The 27,103-nt window shown below is 37.0% G+C and overlaps 1 protein-coding gene across 2 annotated transcripts in view; it reads right to left on the reverse strand.

Moving 5' to 3' along the window:
• Window positions 1–27,103, reverse strand: part of GABRB1 (gamma-aminobutyric acid type A receptor subunit beta1) — a 402,336-nt gene that overhangs the window by 241,932 nt on the left and 133,301 nt on the right. For both annotated transcript variants that reach the window (XM_033214760.1, XM_033214759.1), the window contains exon 4: window positions 16,455–16,675. In XM_033214760.1, the coding sequence (XP_033070651.1) occupies window positions 16,455–16,675 (221 nt within the window). The remainder of the gene's footprint in view (window positions 1–16,454; window positions 16,676–27,103) is intronic.

Consider the following 27,103-nt stretch of genomic DNA (forward strand, 5'->3'; position numbering starts at 1 on the left):
CATTTGGACTGGTCAATATGGTCCCATTGAGGAGGCACAAAAGAATTCGTTTGTGTGCTCCCTTTGCTAAAAGTATTTTCAGCTTTCATTTAGAAATGTATTGATAGTTATTTTATGAACAATACAAGAAAAATTAGTGTGTATAAGTTCTGCACCTAATTTTTGACTAAAAATGTTTTTCATTAAGTTATTTTTCTACTCTTATTTATTTCCAATAATCACCTTCAGTGTAGCAATTTGCTCCACCTTGAATATTTAAACAAGTGGCCAAGAGTTCAAAGGGAATTTCTACAGCAAGGCTGTGAACATATTTTAAATGTAGCAGTTTTGACAGACTAAGCATATAGCTTTCTGAGGGAAATATTGTGAAGAGAAAACATTCACGTGTGTATCTGTAGGTTGGCCCACAGTGGAAAAGTATTATCCATAACAATGTGCATATATTTCTCATATCTCAATGCAATTTATACTCTTAGGAGGAAATCCCCTACTCATGGGCTATTGAAGAACCTTAAGCATTAGAATTAATCATTTTCATGCAAGTGATTTTATTTTCATATAAAGTTCCATTTTCATATAAGGGGTTAACTTTCTCCTTAAAATTTAGTAAACCTGACTACATAAAAGCCAAAGCCATCAGGGAGATACTGTTAAGAGCAGTCACTTTCTAAGTTGAGATTTAAAAATAAATAAATAACCACTTACCATTTGCTTAAGATGTGCTAACTATAGTGTGCATTGTGGGGAAAAGAAATACAAGGAACAGACTCTTAAAAAAGATTACAGGGCTGGGGAAGGTGATTCATGCTTGTAATCCCAGCATTTGGGGAGGCCAAGGCAGAGGATTGCTTGAGGCCAGGAGTTTGAGACAAGCCTGAGCAACATAGGAAGACCTCATTTCCATCAGAAAGAAGAAAGAAGGAAGGAAGGAAGGAAGGAGGAAGGAAGGAAGGAAGGAAGGAAGGAAGGGAGGGAGGGAGGGAGGGAGGGAGGAAGGAAGGAAGGAAGGAAGGAAGGAAGGAAGGAAGGAAAGAAAGAAAAGAAAAGAAAAGAGAAATAAAGAAAAAGAGAGGAATGAAGAAAGGAAGGAAAGAAGGGGAAAGAAGAAAGAGGAAGGAAGGAAAGAAGGGAGGGAGGGAAGGACGAAGGAAAGAAGGGAGGGAGGGAAGGAGGGAGGGAGGAAGGAAGGAAGAAGGAAGAGAGAGGAAGGAAGGGAGGAAGGGAGGAATGGCAAAAGGAAGGAAGAAAAGAAGGAAGGAAGGAAAGAAGGAAGGAAGGGAGGGAGGCAGAGAGGGGAGAGAGGGAGGGCGGGAGGGAGGGGGGAAGACTATAGTGCAGGGCACTGGCAACTGATAACTGAATATGCCAAGCAGGAGCCTTTGAAATACCCTACCCAGCAAAAATCCTAAGAACGACACAAAAAGATTACAGATGCGTCTCAACTTGTGATGGCAATATGTCTTGATGAACCCACAGTAAGTGAAAAATACCTTGAGTTAAAAATGCATTTAATACCCCCAATAGGCCGGGCGCGGTGGCTCAAGCCTGTAATCCCAGCACTTTGGGAGGCCGAGATGGGCGGATCACGAGGTCAGGAGATCGAGACCATCCTGGCTAACACGGTGAAACCCCGTCTCTACTAAAAAATACAAAAAACTAGCCTGGCGAGGTGGCGGGCGCCTGTAGTCCCAGCTACTCGGGAGGCTGAGGCAGCAGAATGGCTGGAACCCAGGAGGTGGAGCTTGCAGTGAGCTGAGATCCGGCCACTGCACTCCAGCCCGGGAGACAGAGCAAGACTCCATCTCAAAAAAAAAAAAAAAAAAAAAAAAAAAAAAAAAAACCAATAAACCTATCATCAAGTAAAAAACAAATCAAATCATCTAAGTCAAACGATTGTAAATTGGGGACCATCTTTAAACTATTTTTAAAGAGGTAAGACTAATACATATGAAACAATACCTAATTAAACATTTTATAATTACATGTTATATGGTAAGATTTCCAATTTCTACAGAACTGTGAGGAGGGGGTCTACGAGAGTTGAAGTAGTTGTAGAAGATGGAAGATGAGCAGTGTACAGTTAAAAGGAAAATGAAAAATATTTATTGTTTAGTTAAAAAGAAACAAAGCAAAGCTGGGTGCGGTGGGTACACCTGTAATCCCAACACTGCAAGGCCCAGAAGGGAGGGTTGCTTGAGGCCAGGCGTTTTAGACCAGCCTGGGCAATATAGGCAGAAGGAAAGAATGAAGGAGAGAAAAAGGAAGGAAGGAAGGAAGGAAGGAAGGAAGGAAGGAAGGAAGGAAGGAAAAAGAGAGAGAAAGAAAGAGAGAGAAAGAAAGAGAGAGAAAGAGAGAAGAAAGAAAGAGGAAAAGAGAGAGGAAGGAAGAAAGGAAGGAAAGAAGGGGAAGGAAGACAAAGGAAGGAAGGAAGGAAAGAAGGACGGAAGGAAGGAAAAAAGGGAGTGAGGGAAGGAGGGAGGGAGGGAGAAAGGAAAGAAGGGAGGGAGGGAAGGAGGGAGGGACGAAGGAAGGAAGAAGGAAGAGAGAAGAAGGAAGAGAGGAAGGGAGAAATGATGAAAGGAAGGAAGAAAGGAAGGAAGGAAAGAGGAAGGAGGGAGGGAGGGAGAGAGGGAGGGAGGGAGGGAGAGAGGGAGGGAGGGAAGGAAGGGAGGAAACATACAGTGCAGGGCAATATAGGAAGAACACATCTCTACAAAAAATAAATGATGACACAAAAAATTAGCTGGGCATGCGCCTGTGGTGCCAGCTACTTGAAAGGCTGAGGAGGCATATTGCTTAAGCCTGGGAGGTTGAGGTTGCAGTGAGCTGTGATCGCACCACTGAACTCCAGCTGGGCAACAGAGTGAAATACCATTTCACTCTTTCAAAAAACCAAGAAAGGGAACAAAAAAACCAAAAAAGGGAACAATTGAACAGAGACTTGGAATTAAAAATCTGATTAGTAATTAAGGAAAGTGAAGGAGAAACGATAGCTGTGATATAAAGTTTCATGGTTAGGCAAAATCAGAGACTATGTTTGAGACTATGTAACAAGGGTAGATTTAATTGAGAAGCGTCAAGTCTGGAAAGGAATTTCAACTTGATGTGGTGGATAATGGGGAATCAATCTGTTTCTGAGCAGGAGAGCATTGTGATGAAATTGTGCTTTAGAAAAGCACATCAGCTAATGATGTGTAGGATACAACAGGAAGAAGAGAGAACGGGGCACAAGAACAGGTAGAAAACTCAAATAAACAAAGCATGGGTGAGGTCTTTGGGAACCATTTTTGGGCCTGAGGCACTTCTGAGCAAATGCAGCAGATAACACTTTTAAAATAATTTATAATTTTGAGTTTTGTGATTTTTTAAAATCTGGAAGTGACTTGTAGATATCATGTCACATTTGGAGGCATTTAATAAATAATTCTAATTTTGATATCAGTTTTCCATTTTTGTGCCCTTAAGTCTTGTGTTCCATGTCTTAAATATTTTCACAAAATGTTGAAAAGTTGTCAGGTCCTGTGCCTATTGTGCTGGAAAATAAGATATTCTTGAACCAAAAGAGATGAAAGTCCTTTGTCCTAGTATTGTCCATACTTTAGTTGAAAAGGCAGAAACATGTAAATAACATATATATGGTAATAACACGTTAAGTGGCACTCATTAATCCTCAGATTCCACTTTAGTTACTGAAGTTTAATCATCTAAATATTCAAAGCAGATAGTTGTTTGTATTGTAGAACAAAGATTCTGTCTTCAGTAATCCTTTGGTGTTTAAAAAGAACAAACGACTCTGCTTTAAGCAACTTTATGCAACTTTATTTAAAAATGAGTAAGAATTTGAAAATTTAATAAAAAAACAGAATTTACTTGAATTTTTGTTATTGTTACTATCTTGAAGTGGTTACCACTACTTTGCAAATAGAAGAAAATGGACCAGGTAGTTCTCTCAGCTCCAGTTCTTTGTGGTTTTGTTACAGGTGGGCTCTATCCTGATAGCCCTATTCCTGTCTTTATTAAAAAGAAGAAAAAAGATTTCAAAAAGATAAATCTGCGCTTTGGGTGGCTGAGGTGGGTGGATCACCTGAGGTCAGGAGCTCAAGACCAGCCTGGCCAATATGGTGAAACTCCGTTTCTATTAGAAGATATAGAATTGCAAGGCCTAATCCATTAAATAAAACTGCTTATTTAATACAACTGCATGTGCTGGAAAGGCCAAAGCATGCTCCACTGAGTGAGCAACACTCACAGTTTACAAGCAGGGGTAAGGAAAAAAAGAGTTATTTAGGCAAAGACTATTTTCTTCTTAAAATGTGTTTTGTGAGTTGAACCACTCAAGAGGATGAGGCACTACTTCCAGCAAATATGGTACTCATTGTTCCATTACTTTTTTACATGTAACAAAGCAATATTAAGCTTACTATAAATACATCCTATTAAATTCAATCAGATTACTTAGATTGATATACAAAAATAAGCCAATATTTTTCTAAAAGCTCTAGCCTTAAAAATATGTTTATTGTATTTTCATGGTACGTCTCATTCCAGAAATCCTCTGTGACATTTCTGTTTTAGTCTAAAGTACTGCTTCCATAATGATGATGGGATGCTGCATAATCCATAAACAGCATGTTACATGGATACAAAATAGGATGCCTCTCTATCTAGAGTGTTATAATGCCATAACACTTGAAAATAAGAAATGACATACCAGGTTTATTATTATATTTGATATACAAACCACAGTGGAATTTTAAGCTTCAGAAACATTCTTTGATACATAAAATAGAAGTTGAATTGCAACACAGCCAAATGGTGGCTTCTGGATGACTATTTCACAATCTGGGATGCATACCATTGATTGAAGGAAACCTAGCTTTAACACCGTGCTCAAAAAGTTTATTAGGAAAACTTAGGCTTTTATTTTGATAATGATGATGTAAGCAACATGTGTTACATAGGCAATAGTATTATCTCAATTCTGTAAATGAGGAACTATCATTTAAATGGAACATGAATACAAATTTTTTAATTTTAATAAAATGTGTTGCTTAGATGTATTTTAATGTATATTTAAAAATAATGATTTCCCATAAACAGAGCTGATGAAAGTTTTCTTTAAAAATATATATGAATTTATACATGTATGCATACCAATACATACATAAATAACAAACAAGTTAATGTTTTTAAATGATGTACAATTATGGCAAAAATCATGGAAGTGGTACCAAAATACTAAATTTGAAATGATAGTTTAATGAAATAAGATGAGAGTCCTGCAGAAGACTACTTGAAAAATTTCATAAATTGTTGCCAAAATCTGATACATCTTCTCAGGAAGTGGTGTCATTTCTAACAATATAACTAAGATGTAAAATTCATAACATTTCTGAGATATTTGTTTTTCTTTTCTTTTCCCTTCCTTCCATTTTTTCTTACATTCTTTATCTAAGTCTTTTCTTTTTTCTTGAGAATTGACATTTGATATTCTTCCACAAGGCACACAATCAAGGTCAAGAATTTGGGGAGAGGTAACTCTTATGTTTTTGGTTACTGTTTGTATTTATTCTTCCACATCAATTTAATTAAGAAGGTATAATCACAATGATACATCCACAAATAACATACTCACACAATAGCTGTAATAACTGCATGATTATTTCAATTGCTCATTTAATGTTTTACTTAAGTTACAATGCCATATATACCAAAAAAGATATCTTTACTAATATCATTTAATTATAAAGTTTTCCATGTAGATAAATGAATAAAGAACATCAAAATAAAAACTTTGAGAGGCAAAAATAGCAGCTCTTTCACTGGAGAACATTTTGAATAGCTTTCTCTGTACTCCAGTGATGAAACTCTAAAATACATGCCAACTAAACTGTGAGGGGAACATCAACACTGTGTCCTTTAGTGGGAATTGTAAAGTCTCCAGGCATTCTTTCTAACAAACTGAATTACCTATTCTTTATGTATGGTCTGCTGTTTCTCTCTTCCATTTGAAAGAGCAGATTTCTTTCCCTTAACAAGATGCATTTGTCAATAACAGCCAAGCTTCCTCTGCAAATACTACATCAACTCTCATATTTATTCCCTGCAATCAACTGCACAGTATTTTTACCTAGCATATCTCACAGTAAGCCTTGTGACATCTGCCCAGGACTTTTGAATGTAATCATAATTGCTTCTCTACAGGGAAAGTTTGTAGAAGAGAGAAACAATTTCTTTCAGTGTGGATAATCAATACAGAGAGCTAATGTTAAGTATTTAGGACCCCTAGAACTGCTTTAAAAATCAATAACGTGTGTGTGCATGTGTGTGTGTGTGTGTGTGTGTGTGTGTAGATAATTGCCTCTATTTTTTATTTTGCTTTATCATTGAAGACCAAGGCAAGATGAGATGATTCTCCAAGGAATAGTGAAAAACTCTATCTTTCTTTTATATTCAGTAAGTGTAGCCATTGATTTTATTCTCACACACAATCCATGGTCAGACATTGCCAAGAACATAAAAAAATCAATTCGAAGTAGAGCCAGGTAAACAAATATGGTAGAGGAGTTCTCAAAATCCTCATCAGGCCACAGGTTTTTAGTTAACATTAGACTCATTTCTAAAATCTGAAGCGGAATGGCTTCTCTTTGGAATTTAGAGTCATTAGTATGAGTTAGAGAAGCCAAAAAGATTGTATACATTTTTTTTTCTTTTCTTTTCTTTCTTTTTTTTTTTTTTTTTTTTGAGACAGAGTCTCACTTTGTCGCCCAGGCTGGAGTGTGGTGGAGCAATCTCGGCTCACTGCAAGCTCCGCTTCCTGGGTTTACGCCATTCTCCTGCCTCAGCCTCCCGAGTAGCTGGGACTACAGGCGGCCACCACCGCCCCGGATAATTTTTTTGTATTTTTAGTAGAGATGGGGTTTCACCGTGTTAGCCAGGATAGTCTCGATCTCCTGACCTCGTGATCCACCCGCCTCGGCCTACCGAAGTGCTGAGATTACAGGCGTGAGCCACCGCGCCCGGCCGAGATTGTATACATTTTTTAAAAGCTCACATACTTGGCAGAGCTACTACCATTTAGGCTGTCTACCTTCTTTGGTTATTTTCATTTCTGTAATGGTGAGCAGTGAAATCACCATACATAGACAACTGTCTTCCTAGAAATGATGTACAGGGACAGTAAGATGCCTTGTGCCGGGGGCTAAGAGTGTAGACTCTGGAGTGGAAAGACTTGGGTTAAAAATGCTTTCAAGGCTAGGGACGGTGGCTCACGCCTGTAATCCCAGCACTTTGGGAGGCCGAGGCGGGGGGAATCACCTGAGGTTAGGAGTTCAAGACCATCCTAGCTAACATGGTGAAATCCTGTTTCTACAAAAATACAAAAAAAAAAAATTAGCTGGGCGAGGTGGCAAGTGCCTGTAATCTCAGCTACTTGGAAGGCTGAGGCAGGAGAATCACTTGAACCCGGGAGGCAGAGGTTTCAATGAGCCAAGATCGTGCCATTGCACTCCAGTTTGGGCAACAAGAGCAAAACTCCATCTCAAAAAAAAAAAAAAAAAAAAAGCCTCCCACATTTATGCTGGCTTTGCAAAATCACTTTGCAAGGTACAGAGTGGTTGGCATAATGTGTACCTTTTAAACAAAGGAAGGTACAAGAATATGAAACAACAAAATACCAATCCTTGGTGGTCACATTGGGAAGATTTTAGGGAAAATAACTTGTTTAGAAAACAGCTAAGTAAGAGGAAGCAGTCAAGCATTTATCCTGCTTTCACTGTACAAACTCTACTTTAAGCTAATCAAATAGTCAGCGAACTCAGTTCTTCTTTAGAGAGTAGTATAGTTCATAAATAAAGAAGAGATGATAGAGTATCTCTGCTTTGCAAATGCTAAATAGGTTTAGAAAATTGTTATTAGTTGCTATTACGGTTTGAATTGTGTCTCGTCAAATTCATACGTGGAAGTCCTAAACCTCCGTGACTTAGAATATACCTTATTTGAAAATAGAGTCTTCAGAAGGGTAATCAAGTTAAAGTGAGATCATTAGGGTGGGTCCTAATCCAATATGACTGGTGATGGCTGGTGTCCTTATAAAAGGGGGAAATTTAAGCACAAATATACACAGAGGAAAGATTATGTGGAGATACAGGGGGAAAATGGTTATTTATGCACCAAAAAGAGAAGTCTGAAAGAGACCTTCTCCTCAGAGCCCTCAAAATGAACCAATTCTACCAACACCCTGATTTTTTATTTCTAGCTTCCAGAACTGTGAGACTATAACTTTCTACTGTTTAAGTTATCCAGTTTGTGGTACTTTGTTACACAGCCCCAGCAAAGTAATACAATTACATTAAAATTAATAGAAGTGGATAGATCACGCTGTCAATATATCTGAATCTGCTCATCAATCTTCATATCATGAAAGAAGACAGTCACGCATTTTGGGTCCCTTCATAGAATTATCCTATACTGCTTATGAAGCAGTCTTGCCAAAACACTAACCTGAAAGCAGGTAATCTAAACGTGATCAAGTCTTAACATAGGAGACGGAGATAGAGAAAGACATTTACAACAAGGGAATATCATCACAAAAATGACATTGTTTCTTCAAAAAATAATCTACAAGGCCGGGCGCGGTGGCTCAAGCCTGTAATCCCAGCACTTTGGGAGGCCGAGACGGGCGGATCACGAGGTCAGGAGATCGAGACCATCCTGGCTAATACGGTGAAACCCCGTCTCTACTAAAAAAAAAATACAAAAAACTAGCCGGGCGACGAGGCGGGCGCCTGTAGTCCCAGCTACTCGGGAGGCTGAGACAGGAGAATGGCGTGAACCCGGGAGGCGGAGCTTGCAGTGAGCTGAGAGCCGGCCACTGCACTCCAGCCTGGGTGGCAGAGCAAGACTCCGTCTCAAAAAAAAAAAAAAAAAAAAAATCTACAAGGGGGGCTAAAAAGGGAAGAGAGGAAACTGTAGAGTACAAGAGATGTGAATAATTTAGCAGGCAAACGCAATGTGTGTACTCTTTGGGACCTACTTTTAAGAAGTAAAGAAATAACAAATTATGAGACAGTAAAAGTTACTTTAGATCTCCCAGTGTTGGAATCTTTAGTATTAGCTTAATAGTAGTACATAGCTCATAGTGTTGTAGTAAAGATTACATATGACAATATATGTAGCGTCTGTTATATAATATATTTTCAATTACTTATTTACATGGGTTTTGGTTAAATTTCATGATACAATTGCCACTAATATTAGTTAAAATGATACTGTACGTACATCTTACTTTGTATATGCTTACAATGATAACAGACCTACATACATACTCAACAACACTAGTACAGAGACCTAATGTGGACCAGTATTGGAATGGAAGGCTTTTCACTTCCCATCTTAGTCCATTTTTGTGTTGCTATAACACAACACCACGAACTGGGTAATTTATAATAAACAGAAATGTTCTGGCTCCCAGTTCTGGAGGCTGAGCAATCCAAGATTCCCTAGGGAGCTGCATCTGGTGGGGCCTTCTTGCTGAATCATAGAATGGCAGAAGGGGAAATTGAGGGTGCAAGAGAGAGAGAAAGTGCGCAGGGGAGAGAGAGCACATATGCCAGAAGGGTCACACCAACTCCCATGAAAAGCTTTAGTCCATTCACAAGGATGGAGCCCTTATGACCTAGTCACCTCTGAAAGATCTCTGCTCTCCAAACTATCACAATGGCAGTTACATTTCCACATGAGTTTTGGAGGAAACAAATATTCAAACCATAGCACTCCTCATTCCACTTGCCATTCGCACACATTCATCTTAATTCCTCAAAACCACCTGGCCCTAGGCTCACATCTGGTAAAAGAAGAAGGAAGGAGTACTGTGGAACTTTGAAAGAAAAGCAATTGTATGGGCTAGGAGGAGAAGGCAAAAAATTTAAAAAGGCATTTTTTTTTTTTTCAAGGAGGTTAAATGCTCCACTAAATGTCTTCTCAGAATTAAATTGCTCTGCACCTGCCATTTTCAGGAAAAGATAACACACTCTTTCAGCACCCACATGGCTAGGCCTTGGAGAGAATAAGTGTATGCAACCATCTGGATCATGTTTGGACAAGAGGCCGTTAATAGTGATAATTGCTCTTTGGTTAAAAGCCATCATGTAGATATAGAAAATGTTGCAGCTGACAACTATTGTGAATCAGGTGACTGCATCCTATGGTTTTTAATTTCATTTCTACAAACATTTATTGGGCATATATTCGGTTTGAGAGAGGATGCAAAGGTTAGGGAAATACAATTCACATTTTCAACAAATACACAATCCTGTACATCAGTGGAAAATGACTGTAGAAAGATAAAACATCATAAAAGAGTCACGAATTTCAATTTATAAGATTACATTGTAGTAAGGCATCAAATGAGAGAGAGTTTTCACCTGGCTAGGAAGGTCATGAAAGTCCTCATGGAGAAAGTGGAATTTGAGAGAGACTTTGAAGCAAAAGTAAGATGGGAAAACTGGTGGGGTGAGGGAAAGAATGGGGTCAGAGAAGGGAGGGCATCAGCAGGGCTGTAGGGTTACAAGGTAAAATACTGGTTTCCCAGTTATATTTGAATTTTAGAGAAATGACAAATAATTCTTGTAATATAATTACTGTTGAACAAGATAGGGATTAAGGGCTCTTACACGCCTCATGCAATCAAAAATCCACATATAACTATGGACTCTCTCACAACATAACTATTAATAACATACTGATAACACCTTACTAATAAAAACCCTTACTGATAATGTAAATAGCAACAAACATAAAATTTACATTATAGGTCTTACTTTATTTTTACAATAAAGTAATCTAGATAAAATAAAATGGGATTAAGAAAATCCAAAGGATTATCAATCATGCTGCTATAAAGACACATGCACACTTATATTTATTGGGGCACTATTCACAATAGCAAAGACTTGGAATCAACCCAAGTGTCCATCAGTGACAGACTGGATTAAGAAAGTGTGGCACATATACGCCATGGAATACCACACAGCCATGAAAAAGGATGAGTTCGTGTCCTTTGTAGGAACATGGATGCAGCTGGAAACCATCATTCTCAGCAAACTATCACAAGAACAGAAAACCAAACACTGCATGTTCTCACTCAGGTGGGAATTGAACAATGAGATCACTTGGACACAGGAAGGGGAACATTACACCCCGGGTCCTATTGTGGGGAGAGGGGAGGGGGGAGGGATAGCATTAGGAGATATACCTAATGTAAATGACGAGCTAATGGGTGCAGCACACCAACATGGCACATGGATACATATGTAACAAACTCGCATGGTGTGCACATGTACCCTAGAACATAAAGAATAATAATAATAAAAAAAAATCTTAAGGGGAAAAAAAGAAAACCATAAGGAAGGGAAAATATATTTGCTATTTATTAAGTGAAAATGGATCATCATAAAGGTCTTTATCCTCATAGTCTTCACACTGAATAGGCTGAGGAAGAGGAGGAACAAGAAGGGTTCTTGCTGTCTCAGGGGTGGCAGAAGTGGATGACAGGGAGGAGGTGGAAAGGGAGGAGGAAGAGGCAGGTACATTCGGTGTAACTTTTATTGAGAAAAAATCCTCCAGTAAATGGACTTATGCAGTTCAATCCATTTTATTCCAGAGTCAGCTGTATATTCCATGAAATATTTATGGGATAAATTATTTGAAATATGCTTATGTTTGAAATGCCTCAGATATGTTTACAGAAATAAGCAGAGGGTCTTAGATTTCTGAAAGAGGAAACTTTTTTTTTTTTTTTTTTAGGAGAAGTAAGATGGCAGTAATGAGAAAAATTGAGATAGGAAATGGGCCAGGAAGTGACAGATAGTGAGGATGTTAATTTAGGTGATAGAAGTGATTTGGAAATAGAGAAGGAGATTGAGATGGAGTGGAATAGAAGCAACAGATTAAATCTCAGTGACAAAAGAGATGTGGAATTACAGTTGCCTTCAAGTTTATGTCTATTGAATGGGATGATAGTAATTTCATTAACATTTGGGAAAGGAGGATGGCCCAGTTTTGAGAAAATCAAATGATATGAACTAGGGGTCATGTGAGGAGGAGCTGGCAGGCAACCCAAATACAGACGCTCAGTGAGCAATTGGAAATTTTTGAAACTCGATCGTTTGGGAATTTAGATATTTAAAGCTGTTAAACTCAATAAACTGATCAAATCTTGAAGAATCCTTAGAGTTTTCAACAAGTGGCAAAAGAGGAGTCAATAATGAAATAACAAAAAACAGAAGAAAAAGAATAATTTAAAAATTGTGCTGGGTCTTGGAAGTCCTGAAGTCAGAGTCAGTCATTACTCTTACAGCATTCGGACAAGTCAAGATTCTTTAAGATTCTTTAATATTGAGAACCAGTGATGGTTTTGGTAATTTTTGGCAGAGCTGTTTTGGGAAAGTAGTATGGATGGGAACCATGTTGTTGGAGACAGAGGAGTAACGTGTAGTGAGGCAGTAGAGGAAACCAAAGCTGTGAGAAAACTGGTGCTCAAAGCAGAAACTGAAGAGAGGGAGTCAACAGAGAGGAAGGGCTGAAGAGGTAGGTAAAACGGGGGAGCAAAGTCTGTAAAGAGTGTGCACCAAGAAGAATACATGCAGACATGGAGAGATTAGTCTCAGAGAAAAGAGAAAAATCCTCCTTAAAGTTAAGTTGAAGGAAGGGAGGAAAAACAGAAGAATTTTAAGTGACATAGAGGGAGCTGATACTGTATCGTCTCTGCTTTTGAGTAAGAAAGGAAATGACATCATGTGTTCTGAGAGGACCAAGTTAAATGGCTCATGGCACATGAACTAAAGTTCTGGTCTCCTAATACAACTTACAGCACATCATGGACATTTTTTTTTTAGATTCCCCACCTAAATGGAAGAGGAAGTAATAGAGGTTACTGGGTTACTCTTTTGTGTAACGCATTTTGTCACAGGAGGGTGACCCAAGGGCAAGAGGCACAAGGAATGAAGTCTCTCCCAAGGGTCGAATATCTGTTGCATAGTAGCCTGGCTCCTCTAGAAGTGCCAGTCCCTAACCAGACACCATTCTATTATTTCAGGGTGTTTACAGGACTATGTGCCATCCCTTTGGTGAAAAATCTGATTTGACATGGTTCACAAAAATAGACAACTGACTCTATTCTTCTGGCTTCATATAAGTTATAATATCTCATATTGAGCTTACTGAGTTTGAATATAGCAAAAAATTGATTAATGATATGCTGTTACAATTATGGAATACCTAGCCAAAGGCTTTCCAATGCATTCAGAAAATCCCATTGATCCCATGATTGCTAAAACCTACTCATTAATATATGGACCCATTCATGATGACTATGAGCTGGACTGATGGAAAGGATTAAGGCAAGAAGTTTGATTCTCTTAATTACTCGTGCCTAAAATAAATACAACTATAAATATACCAATATGTTATATGATAAGGATATTCTAGTATGTGTGCTTAGGAGGTGACCAATAACAGATATTCTTTAAAAGGCTCTTACTTAGAAAAATGCAGACTGTCATTTCTTAGATTAGGAAATGTTACATCAGGGGAATTAAAATGAATATGCCCTAACATATAGGATCACAAAGCAATGGAATTTAGGTTTAGTAGGTGATATAGTTTGGCTCTGTGTCCCCCACCCAAATCTCATCTTGAATTGTAATCCAAATTGTAGTCCCCAGGTGTCAAGGGACGGCCCAGTGGGAGGTAACAGGATGATGGGGGTGATTTCCCCATGATGTTCTTGTGATAGTGAGTGAATTCTCATGAGAATTGTTTTTTTGGTGAGGATGGGGTTCCTCTCCTTTGGTGTTCTCTCTCTCACCCGCCACCATGTAAGACGTGTCTGCTTCCTCTTCTGCAATGGTTGTAAGTTTCCTGACACCTCCCCAGCCAGGCAGAACTGCGAGTCAATTGAACCTCTCTTGTTTGTAAATTACCTAGTCTTGGGTAGCATCTTTATAGCAATATGAAAACAGACTAATACAGTATGAAATTTAGGAATAGTTTCATCCAGTCACTTTTTTTAAGGTTGGTGGATCTGAAGCCCAGGGAGATGAAATGACTTACTGAAGGGCACCAGCTGGTTAGGCCACAAGTCTCTTGACTCAAAGTCCCAAGTGCATTCCACTGACAAATTTTTTTTTTCTTCTTCCTTTCAAATTTTAGATTCAGGAGGTACATGTGCAGGTTTGTAACATGACTATATTGCATGATGCTGAGGTTTGGGCTTCTATTATACCCATCACCCAAATCATGAATATAGCACTCAATAGGTGGTTTTTCAATACTTGCCACACTCCCCTTCTCCGCAGTCTTGGAGTCTGCAGTATCTATTGTTTTCAGCTCTATGTCCACTGAAAAATTTCTACTCAGCTTCTGGAAAGTTATTCTCAGGGCCAAAATAGTGAGTGTGTGGCACATACTAGGCACTCAATGAGTGTATTTTTAATTGAACAACTTTATCGCTATTTTAATCACTGATACCCCTGGGAGTTAGAAAACTACCCTTGGTATGCAGTTTGTCCAGTACCTAATAAGGCTATATAAGGTACAACTACTTTAGAGAAATACAATTTAGGACTTACTATGTATTGTCATATTGATTAGTTCATAAGATTGTCCCAGTAATGAGTAAGGGAGTATTAGCCCTTTACTATACAACTGAAAAACTAAGTCTTAACAAGTTTACATAATTTGTTCAAGGTCAATAAGTCAGAAAATTGTGGAGTTTATGCCCAATCTCAGTCCGCTGACTGTAGATGTCATACTTTCTCTGCTATACCTTATGACCTTTCCAGGATATTGATAACTTCTAGGGAAAGGAAAACCAAATCTGTGAGGGAAGAGGAAGTGGGAAAGACAGAGGAAGAGAAAGGGAAGTTATGAGAACTACTGTGAGGCTCTTACAGAGAAAATTGGTGCCATAAAAAAGAGCAGGGCACAGATAATAGATGAATGGTTTGTGTTTCTCTTTGGAAAGGTCATTGTCTGTTTGCTAGACAACAAGCTACAAAGAACTGGGTTTGCTCAGAAGGAATTAAAGCAGTGGCGTACAACTTGGAAATAGTTGACTTTTAAGTGCACTTGAATGGCAATGGAGTGGAAAAGCACAGGCATGGGAATCAGGATACATGGATTTTAGTCCCAGTTCTGCCATTACCTTATTATTCCTTTGTATAAGGTACTTCTCCCTTTTCTGTCTGAGTTTTCCCAGTTGTAAAATGAAATGTATTCAACTTCATGATTCTCAAATATTTTCCTTCCTTTGTATTATTCCCACTGGTAGATGCTGGCAGTAATTTGGGAAATTCATGAAGTGAGACTCTGTAATCTGACAATGTAAGCCACATTCTTTCTTGTCAAAAAAAATCTAGTTGCTCTTTTTTTTAACCAATCAACTTTTTACATATTCTTTACTAATCCATATACTTACACATGTCATGGTTGATTAGCCTATTAAATTGAGGCATGGATTTACTCTCCCAGGATAATTTAGAAGGGTAACTCATCCCTTTACACATTGGGCATGTCTGATGGAAGTTACACTGGTAACAGAAAAATTACAATTGATTTATAATATATGAACCATAACTAATAATTAACCACCAATCTTGGATTAGTAGTCTTTTTGTTGTAGCTATCAATAGACTCAAGGGAACTGTTAATTTATTTTACCATTTCTCCCAAAGACTTTTAACTTAGATATTTTTAACTGAAGTTGAAAGTCCTTGGGGTACAGAAAGAGTGGAAAAATGTCAAAGATTGTTTTACCAAGAACAACTATGTTATTTTACTGTGCAAATGAAGACCAAAGCTATCAAATTTCAAAGATCATTTTGCCAAGAACAACTGATATTATTTTACTGTGCAAATGAAGACCAAAATTATCAACTAAATAACCAACCACTAAAAATTTCATCACAGATATATATTGTTTTCACTTGTATATTGTTTTGGGGAATTGGTGAATTTAAAGACATTAATTGTTATATTTTGACTCGTAACTGGAGTTTCAGCTTAGTATTCATGGTACATAGAAGGATTTCAAGGGGCTTATGAACACTCTGAAATAACAGGAAAATTTGAGATATTGTGAATATACAGGTTTCATCTGTTTCTCAAAAGAATCACTAAAGGTGACACCAAAGAATAAACAGCCACCACTTTACATATCCTATAATAACAGTTTACAGTTCAGATATTTCTTTGGCAAAACTGGTAGGTAATTTTGATGTGTTGCCTATTAATTTGTAATAAGCCCTTAACTACATGAGGGTTAGTAATAGGCCTTCATAAGTATATGACACCCCATTTATATATTCATCTATATATTCTTGCTTCTCTTCCCTTTGCCCATTTCCAAAAGTTGAAAATGAAACAAAGCAACAACATTAAAACATGCAACATACCGGAGTCCATAGAGAACTGTTCCATCAGGATGCAGTCGAATCATTCGATTTTTCACTGTGACCCCATGCACAAATGATTTCTTGTCATTCAGAAAGTAGGTGTCTGGTACCCAGAGTTGGTCAGCTACCCTATTGTCTAGGGTGAGATTTAGTGGGATTCCAGAATAAGAAAGCCTTTTGTCTTTCCAAGACTGCTGGAAATACATGGTGAGTGTATAATCCTGTGAAATAAAGAAAGCCAGAAGAAGAATTTTACTATCATTATCATCTAAGGTTTGATAACATGTAGGATGTCCTGTAAAAGATTACATTTGAATATATTAAAATTTGCACTTAGAGGTATAAGGTAACTAACAGGTTAAAAGTACTAGGGGCCTTGCACTGTGGATCATGTCTGTAATTCCAGCACTTTGGGAGGCCAAGGCAGGAGAATCCCTTGAGCCCAGGAGTTCAGGACCAGCCTGCGGAATGTTATGAGACCTCATCTCTACAAAAAATATTTTTTTAAAAATTTAATTGGGTGTGGTGGTGCATGCCTGTAGTACCAGCTACTTGGGAGGCTGGTGTAGCAGGATCTCTTGTGCCCAGGAGACAGAGGTTGCAGTAAGCCAGGATTATGTCACTGTACTCCAGCCTGGGTGACAGAGCAAGACCTTGTCTCTAAAAATATATATAATTAGTTAAATAAATAATAAAAGTACTAGAACTATACTTGAGAGTATATACAAACATTTCCACCAATATAGAGCAAATAGATGTAACTGAATTTTAAAGTTTGAAGTTAAGGTAATGATGTCATGGGTAAAGTCATAAAGAGAAATTGTACAGAGGAGTCTATGTTCACAAACATTGACCTCTGGATATTATATTATAGTTCTGTTTTGGAGAGGAATGCCTCATAAATAATAACTAAAACTGAATGCACTTAAAAGGAAAGGGTGTTTTTCAAACCACAAGTTCTTTTGAATGAACACTACTCTGTTTAACACATAAAGGTTATCAATTTGCCCTTATCTGGATTTTTCTTTGAATTACAACTTATCTATGGGTGGGTCCTGAAAAGTAGTTATGAGGCACATACAAATGGAGATGTTTATTTGGTCTGAAGACTAACCTCAGTGGTGGCACTATTCAACATTTTTCCTTACCACATTTGTGTTTCATTTCAGGAAGTGGTGTGAATTCAGAGTTGGAATTGATCTTGAAGCTTGCTTCTTCACTTTCACAAGATATTACAGAGGACATCCCCCTGAACTTTTTCTTTCTACTTAGGTTTCCCCTGGCAGTTAGAGACAGGAATATTGGTATCACTAGAAACAGCTCAAGCTGCTGGAAGGAATGGTCTTGCAGATAATGATCTTAGCACATTAGTTATTGTCTGTTTTTAACAACTCTGTTAATGCAAAGTATGATTGTCCATTAAAGGAAAATAAATTGGCAGCAGTAAAATCCTAAAGTCTTTGACATGAATCTCAATAAAAACAGAAAGTTTTTCTAAGACATTCATATGGCAATAGTGACTTTGTGAATGCCTTAGTGACTATTAAGAATACACTGTGTACCTCCTGCACAGTGTTCATGTACTACCACTGTTATATATACCACTGGGACAAAGAATGATTCGAATCATGTCTAACATCTGGGCAAACTGCACTTCATCTAGACTTCCAAATGGATATTTATGCATATAAATATAAATGCATATTATGCATTTCTGAAAATCTTAAAATATAAAACAATATTCTTTCTGCACAATGAATTCCAGGGTCTTTTAACCATATTGAAGAACAGTTATACTATTTATTCAGAAGCCACCTTCCAATAATTTAAAGACATTCTTTCTTGTTCAATGGCAAAAGGATATTCACTTTGACTATTAGTCCCACAGTATCCATTTTAAAGATATAAAACCTCCTTCCACTTTACCTTCGTATTAAAAAAAAATAATAACCCTCAGGCTACCTACAGTCCTCTTCTCAGTTACTGCCATTCTCATTTGCATCATCTACAAGTTCTTAATATTGTGATTTTTTTGGAGGAAAATGAATTGGGCAGATTATGGGTTTAGAATACAAAACTGCTTGATTTTAAACTCTACCATGTGTAATCCTAATTATGAGTAACTGACATAATCTCTTGTACCTAAGATGCCTTTTTTTTTTCTTTTTTCTTGTCCTTTAAAGACAGTCTCACTTGGCCATCCTGGCTGGAGTGTAGTGGCGCCATCCTAGCTCACAGCAGCCTCAGATTCCTGGGCTCAAATAATCCTATCTTTCAGCCTTTCAAGTACTTGGGACTACAGGCATGCACTATCACACCTGGCTAATTTTTTTCTTTTTTTCTTTTTGTTTTTTTGAGACCAGGTCTTTCTGTGTTGCTCAGGCTGGTCTCAAATCCCTGGCCTCAACTGCTCCCCTGGCCTCAGCCTCCCAAAGTGCTGGGCTTACAAGTGTGAGCCACCGCACCTGACTTGCCTTATTTCTAAAATGAAAAAATAGCATTTTACTGGCTTTTTGTGAGAATCAATTGAGAAAATTAAAGTTAAGGTACTTTAGAAACCATAACGTGCTAAACAAATAAATTATCTTCAAAATTTTTAATTGCTATGTACAAATTAGTGTTACACTTCCAAATACTTAGAGTGTATATGCTCATTTTCATGAGCATTTCTATTTTTAAAAAGATGTTTATAAAAGAATTTGTAGGCAGATGGACTCTGTTGGCCATGAAAATAAACAATTGTGATGAATTCTAAGTCTTGGTGTTGGGTTCTTGTTTATAATTCAGCCAGTATAGGAAAATTAAATATCAGCCACAGTCATAGTGTAAATTTTGCCATGGCAGTCAGCATGATCAACAATGGAATACACGTGCCAGCTTATACCAATTCCTCATTAGCATCCAGATTCTTATGAGTCCCACACGGGATTCCTCACAATGTAACCTGCAGCAAAATCCTTGCTCCACAATTATTTTCAATAAAGTTTTAATATGCGATGGGGAAAACATATGATCATAAAGTATAAGGGACTATCTTGAAAACTGATAGGAGTAAATTTTATCACAAAAGAGAAGTATATGAAGTAATGCATTGGTTAAGTAGCTTTATTTAACCATTCTACAATGTACACATATTTGAAAACATGATGTTGTACACAATAAATATATACAATTTTGTCAACTTTAAAAATGGCAAAATAATACTGAATGATAAATGCTATATTAATACATAGCATTTATTATCATTTACTTACTAGTGTGGTAAGTGGAGAACAGAAAGGAGAAAACATGGGTAATCCCTGTTTAGACCTCTGTGTGTGTTTGTGTGTGTGTGTGTGTGCACGTAGACGTTTCCCCTTTCCTCTTTGGAAACTATTTTTGTTTCCTGTAGAGAAAGAGCTACATGCCATGTGGTGAAATCTTTGTTATACAACTCATTCTGTTTTCAATAAATATTGAGTAAAAATTATATCATGGTTATAAATTCAAGCAATAATGTACCCGATTTGCAATAGAAGTTATCCAGTGAAAATGAACATATGCTAGCATATTACATCTGCAAGTAGGTAAGGGGGAGCAAGTATCCTTCACACCTGGTCTTTTAATGCATTTCTAGGGTTAGCAGCCTAATCTAGGACCTGATTCTATGATAAATAAAAATCCAGACATATGATATTAATAACCTTAATAAAACCTTTTTGAAGATATTGATAATTGTGGTGATAATAATGAACATTATGGAAGTACCAAAATACACCAGTTTTTCCTTTTTCGACAATCTATGTAAAACCGCATGCATGACAATAATTCCCTTCTCCTGTGGCATGCTCTGTGCTCACGGTTCTCATAACCCTTTCATATCTATTATAACATTTGTTCTCACAGAAACCTTGTGAGATGGGCAAATTTTCCATGAAAGTTTTTATCATTTACAAGTCAGAGAAACTACTTATTATATTTTAAACAATTTTTTATCCACTCCTTAATATAAAGGTTAACAGTGACATTTGAATATAATAAAGCCTATGACTTCATTTTGATGGATTCTATTTTTAGGTAGAAAAGAAAGCCTCTAAATTGTATTTTTGTTCTCTTACACAACCAGTTTCCTGTTAATTCTTCATTAGTCCAAAGTGCAAGCACTCCAGAGAAGATGGAACATTTTTTCAGAAAGAAATTAATGCTCTTTGGCCAACAGCATTAAAATTATTTTCCTTCTAGGTGTGTTCACAAGTGTTCCACCATCTTTCTCAAGTGTGCAAGCTATTTCTTGAGAGAAAGTGTGACATATTTAGAAACTGTGGGCCATAGGGAATTCTTTGACACTGAGGTAAGTTAATGTGATAAATGGATATGAGCTTACTAATAAAATTAATTGGGCTAATTCAGGCATGACAGATTTCGATTCATTGAGGAAAGGCAAGATGGACAATACCAAACCAGTAGCGCTCAATAAACTCCAAAACATTTTTTTAAAATTATTTTTATTTATTTTTATTTTTTTAGATGGAGTCTTGCTCTGTCACTCAGGCTGGAATGCAGTGGCATGATCTCGGCTCACTGGAACCTCTATTTCCCAAGTTCGAGAGATTCTCCTGCCTCAGCCCCCCGAATAGCTGAGATTACAGGCGTTTGCCACCACGTCTGGCTAATTTTTGTACTTTTAGGAGATGGGGGTTCTCCATGTTGGCCAGTCTGGTTTTGAACTCCTGACCTCAGGTAGTCCGCCCGCCTCAGTCTCCCAAAGTGCTGAGATTACAAGTGTAAGCCACTGTGCCTGCCCTCAGAACAACATATATTTGTTTTTTTTTTTTTTTTAATCTAGAGATGATTAAAGGTACAGTATAAGAAAATCATGTTAAATAAAAGTCATTCTTTTGGAGAAAAAAGGTAACATTCTTCCTAGATTTATAGTTTTAAAGACAGGCTGATTCTTCCTCCCATGTTAGGTACATTTAGCAGTGTCTGAAGACAGTTTTGGTTGTCACCAGTGAGATTAGTGGTGTGCTCCTAGCATCTGTGGGTAGAGACCAGGGATGCTCCTTCACTTTCTACAATGCACAGCACAGGACCCCACAACAAAGAATTGTCTGCTTCAAAATGTCAATAGTGGCAAGGTTGAGAAACCCTGCCATATATGAAAATATCTCTTTTAAGTATGAGTAAAAGATTTCAAAATGTTTTACCATTGTTTATCATGAAAAATATGTATATGAACATGCTTATCTGGAGATTTTAATGTATCCTTCAAAAGTTTATGCTAGGCAATGCTGGCATAAGACGGTTTATACTGTAAGAAACCATTTTATTAAAATCCATTAATTATCTAGCATTTGGAATAGGAAAAACAGCTATGCAGTAAGGCAAATTTGTTAAAATATGTTAAAGTATGTGTTTTACTAGAATGAGATCTAAGAAGACATCACAGCGAGCTGCAAAAGGGAGGGTTCCTTGTTCTCTGACCCCACAATCTGCACGTCTCAGATTATGTTAGGAAAGAGACAGGATATTGCTTTAGCATCTAGTAATGGAGCATCCATGCAAAAGGATCGTTCAAGCAATTCTTCCTTTTCTAACTATTCTCAAGAAAGGTATTACATGTATTTTTGTAATATGTGTGTATATCTTTTGGGGAAAGAACCAAAGCTCTTGTTCACATTTATGTTTTATCTTACATTGATTTTAATATATATTATAAGGAGTCCCAAGTACAAGCTTCTGTTCCCCATAAAATATTCATGTCAGTTTAGCTGAGCTCTGAGATCTGCCCTTTGTAAAACTTGGGCTGCTTCCCTGGAAAGACTTATTAGAGTAGAAATGTGCATCACTGCCTATGACTTCCACAGTTCTTCTGTGATGGAGACTGCTTGCCTGTAATCCCTGCTGCTTGAACAGAGTCACATTCTATATCACATGAGGCTGCTCTCCTCCCATTTTTGGAATAGGAGTAGATACCTGATTCAAGAACAGTTGCTTCACAGGCATTCAATAAACATAAGCCTGGCTCAAAAAAGTTGAGATGGACCAATCAGAGTCCTTTCTCAGGAATTTGCTTGTTCGACAAAGGATCTGAGGCAGGAGCTGTGGGACCAAGTGCAAGGTTATGACTAAGAATTAGGGCTGCACTGCTATTATGAAGTTATAAGAGAGGAGAGACTGTGAATCAAAAGAGGAAGCTAGCCTGTAGAGAAAGAAAGAAAGTGGAGAAAAATGCAGAAGATAGCCATAAGGGGCAGAGTTTATTGTTAGAGAGTGAATGAACAGATTGACGAAGACTTTCTATTTCTGTTTCTAGTTCTCCCAAAGTCTGAACGTGTTCAGTGCTTTAGCTCCTTGTGATCTCTCTTTGGTATCATTACACCAAATTCCACTTTCCTTGTGCTAATTTACTCCCATCTTTATTTCTTCCAACCAGAAAAAGTTGTAGTAATGATGCCCATCAACATACAAATCAGAATCTCATTACCAATAATTGCATACATTAAAGGCCAAGGAAACCTCAAACAATCATCTAGCCCACCTCCCTGAACTGAAAAATTGGAGGTATGCTGAGAAATCTTAGACCTAGAGATGTTAAACGACTTTTAGAAAGGGAGAAATATTTGATTTGGGTTTTGTTTATTAACCAAGACAGCAAGGAAGAGAAGAAACACATATTTACTTGCCAGCAAAACAATTCCCTATTAAACACAATGAAAATAAATTACCAAGACAAGTCACCTATATATACTAGTATATATGCTGGTAACAAGAAAAGCTCCTTAGGATAAGAAAAAAAAACACCCATAATTTGTATGTGACAAAGACAATCAGTGAAAAATGGTCTGAACTGTAATTGTGATCAACCACAAAACATCGGTTTCTAATAGAACCTTCTGTCTAAATGAATGTTTTGCTTTTCACTGTCACCATTAAGTACATTCTAAAGCAGAAATTCATCATTGTATCCTTCAAGTTTGCTGTTAATTTCTAATCTTTTATCTTTACATCATCTAGTGTTATGTTAACTATTAATACGTGCTTGTTGTGCTTATTCCTTAGTCTTGTTTTGTTATAATACCTTTAAAATACATGCATTCTTCATTAACATTGTTGCTAAAGCGCATATTCTTATTTATTATTGATTTTTCCCAGCTGTAGCCTAGTGTGTGCTTCAGAGAACATAATCTTCTTTTACCTTTGTCGCATCCTAAATAGTCCCATTTGGTCTACCCATCTGTGTAGTCAGACTTTTTGTTAGTTTTGTGTTCTGAACAATTTTGAAATTAATCAGTCCAATGACTGAACAGAATCATGTAGTTGTGATGCTACACCAAATGATAATCATCTAAGAAAATCACATGGAACACATTTTAATACATAGGGCACATATGACACTGACATGCCAACTGGAGTATGGATTACAATAAAATGAACTGCGTGGCATGAGACTCACTATATGAAACTCTGAGCCTGTACTCATATAGCATAGGGTTTTAGCATTCTTAATCTAATATCTACTCTTAAAACTATAAAGATCAATTTTTCTAAAAAATGGAAAAACCTATGTTTGATGATGAACCCAATTTATTTAAATAGATATAAAATTTATGTTTCACACAGTGACAGCCTAAATGGCTTTCATTCGAGAATCTAAGTAATCAGAAGCTCAAATAGCTTTTGTTGTTTCCATGGTAAGATATAGTGAAATGTTGGGCCTCAAGTAGGGAAAATTTTCTAGAAACTTCCAAGTCAAAATAATTTAGCTTGTTAGAATGACTAACTCATTGTATCAACTTTTAATGGTTGTTTACTATATTTAAATGATTGTATTTTGCCAGATGCTGAGATATAAAGGCTGACTAGTATACATTCTCTGCCTCAAGGAACTCATAGGCTAGTAGGAGAGACTGCTTATTTCCAAGCTTTTCCACTGTCCTCTGCAGGCTTCTCAGTTCTTCCACCACCCGTGTAACCAGCTCCCTGCATGAAGTTCCCACCACTTCAAATACTCAGAGAACTCAGAATGGTTCCACTTTTCGTTACTAGCATCTGCCTAATAAAGGATACGAGATGATTGAGTAGGAGTATATCAGTTTAGTAAGCACTTGCATTTGCCTAGAGAATAGATAAATCAGAATTGACTTAATACACCACTAAAAGGAAGGTGAAAGCGAGAAAAGCTGTGAGTTATTTGAGGCAGCACTTGGTGGCCTTTTAATATGGGAGGTTAGGGAGAAGGAGGCAGCAAGGATGGCCACCAGGTTTCTGACCTGAGTAGGTAGGTAGACTACAATAAGAAGAGTTGAAGATTGGGGGCTGAAGATGACTATTCATTTCAGATGGGTTTGTGTTGTGGGTGTCAGTGGCACATGCCCATAGAGGTGCCAAATAAGTAGTTATGGGTCAGAATATAGGAAGACAGGGCTCAAGGAAAAACACAGCTATGTGACTCATGAGTGATAGATGAAGTCATGGGAATGGATTAGCTCACCATGGAGACAGCATAGGGTGAGAAGAGGATAGAGCCCTGGGAAACTGGATTCTAGGATTAGTCATTCGCTCCTTTGAGCTCCCACAACTCTCTTTTACTTTGATTGTAGCACTTATCCTATTGTTTTAAAATTATTTCTCAGTCCCACTAGATTCTGAGTTCCTGAAAGGCAAAGTTTATCTTTCAGGGTCCTGGCACAGTGTACAGTGGATAGCAAATGATCAAATGCATCAGTTGAATATGAATTAAGTGGTGTCATGTATTTGGGGCACTCAAGATCAGAAATAAGTGTGTTAGTGCCATCATCTTATTACATTCCAATTTCCTGAAAAATTGTTCATCCTTATAAAACATAAATGGGTACTTTCACATAACTAAAATAATTAATAATCCAGAATTTCCATCCTCTAACAACTCAAAAATGAATGAGTCTATAATTCCTGAAAACATAGAGAATTGATAGATTTCCAGGAGATGACAAAAGCATATGGCAAAAATAAAATTAAGTTTAACAATTTACTCCTTAGAAATGAATTAATAGTGACTTTATACAAAATATTAAGAAATATATTTTGAGATATGTCAAAATGGTATTTTATTGATGGTTCCAGCAATTACTGTCATCAGTTTGATAGCACAAGGCTACTTGTACTAAAGTTTTAAAAATTGATCTCTAGTCAGTGAAATTTTGAGGCTTATTTACAAGTTAGTCAATAATCAAAACAAAAAAATACTAAATTGATAGTTAATTCATCAAGATAATGATTCATAAACCACTCGCATTTTAAAAACCACATAATGGCATATGACACAATAGATTTTGTGTAAGTTCCTTAGTTCCAGAGATTCATAGGATATTAGTGTTTCCATTTTTCTCAATATCTAAATAAGAGCAGAAATAAAATCAGATGCATGGAAGATCTAACAGAATATTCAGAATATGGTGGTTTGGGCTGACTATGCTTAGGTGGACTATGACTACATGACCAGAATGGTAGCCAGTATGTGGTATGCCTGGTAACCCAAGAAAGCGAGGCTAGTTATGAAGCAAGCTAAACTGAGAAAGGATATATGAATCTGAATTAAATCAAGATTCTATCAAAACTCACATTACTTTGAAGAAATGAAGAAATTCATGTATCATTTTCTATCCTTGGAAGGTAGTCTTTTCTTATGATTTGTGATTTTGTAATAAGTACAGAGCTTAAAAGGGAGAAGCCTATAGGAAGAATTCTAGGTCTGTACTCTTTTGTTGGAGGAGAAAGAGGTTTTAGGAATTCTTGACTTAAAATAGAGTGGAAAAGGATTCAGTAATATTCCTTCCAAAAATCAAACAGTTCTGATATCCCTTAGAGCTTTCAGTTACCTTTCCAGTAAAGACTCTATTGGTGGTGGTTTTCTTTCTCCTTCTATGTAAAAAAAATCATTCTATATATGACTTTTTAATCACATGCATTGCTCTTTTTTTCACAGCTATTTGTTTAGTCATTTATTTATTTTTGTCTGTTAATTGCTTATCACCTCACCTCCTCTATCCTACTTTCTTTCTCTAACCAACTTACCTAGTGGTAGGCAATTTTGTGTATTTTTGCTCATGCTTATAACATTGTGGGTGCGTGTGTGTGTATATATATACACACACACGCACCCACATGGCTTTTGTCATGTATTGAAAAGATAGTATACATTTACTTCTGTAATCTTTCTTTTCTTAATGACACAGCACAGAAATTCTCCAATTAAATGAGTAGAAATATAACTCATTTTACTTAATAGCTACATAGTATAGTATGATATGAATATACTGTTAATTATTTAATCATTATTCTATTAATGCTCATTGCGGTTGTTTTAGGTTTTTTACAACTAAAACAATTTTGCAACAAATCTCTTCTGCATCTCTGTGTGTGTGTGTGTGTGTGTGTGTGTGTGCGTGTGAGATGGATTCTCATATTCTATCTCAGCTCACTTCATAGATAGCTTGGCTTTTGTCATGCTCACCAAACATGCAATATGAAATAACCCCGTGTGTGTGTGTGTGTGTGTGTGTGTATGTAAGCATGTTTACTAGTACTAAATTACATTTTTTTGTTTGCATGATGCCATGTTCTAGAGCTCAATATTATAATTTACTAAAGTAAATAAAATAAAACCATAGCCTGCTCCTTTGAAACTA

The sequence above is a fragment of the Trachypithecus francoisi genome, unplaced genomic scaffold, assembly GCF_009764315.1.
Source record: "Trachypithecus francoisi isolate TF-2019V2 unplaced genomic scaffold, Tfra_2.0 Lachesis_group1, whole genome shotgun sequence".
NCBI classification, from domain to species: domain Eukaryota; kingdom Metazoa; phylum Chordata; class Mammalia; order Primates; family Cercopithecidae; genus Trachypithecus; species Trachypithecus francoisi.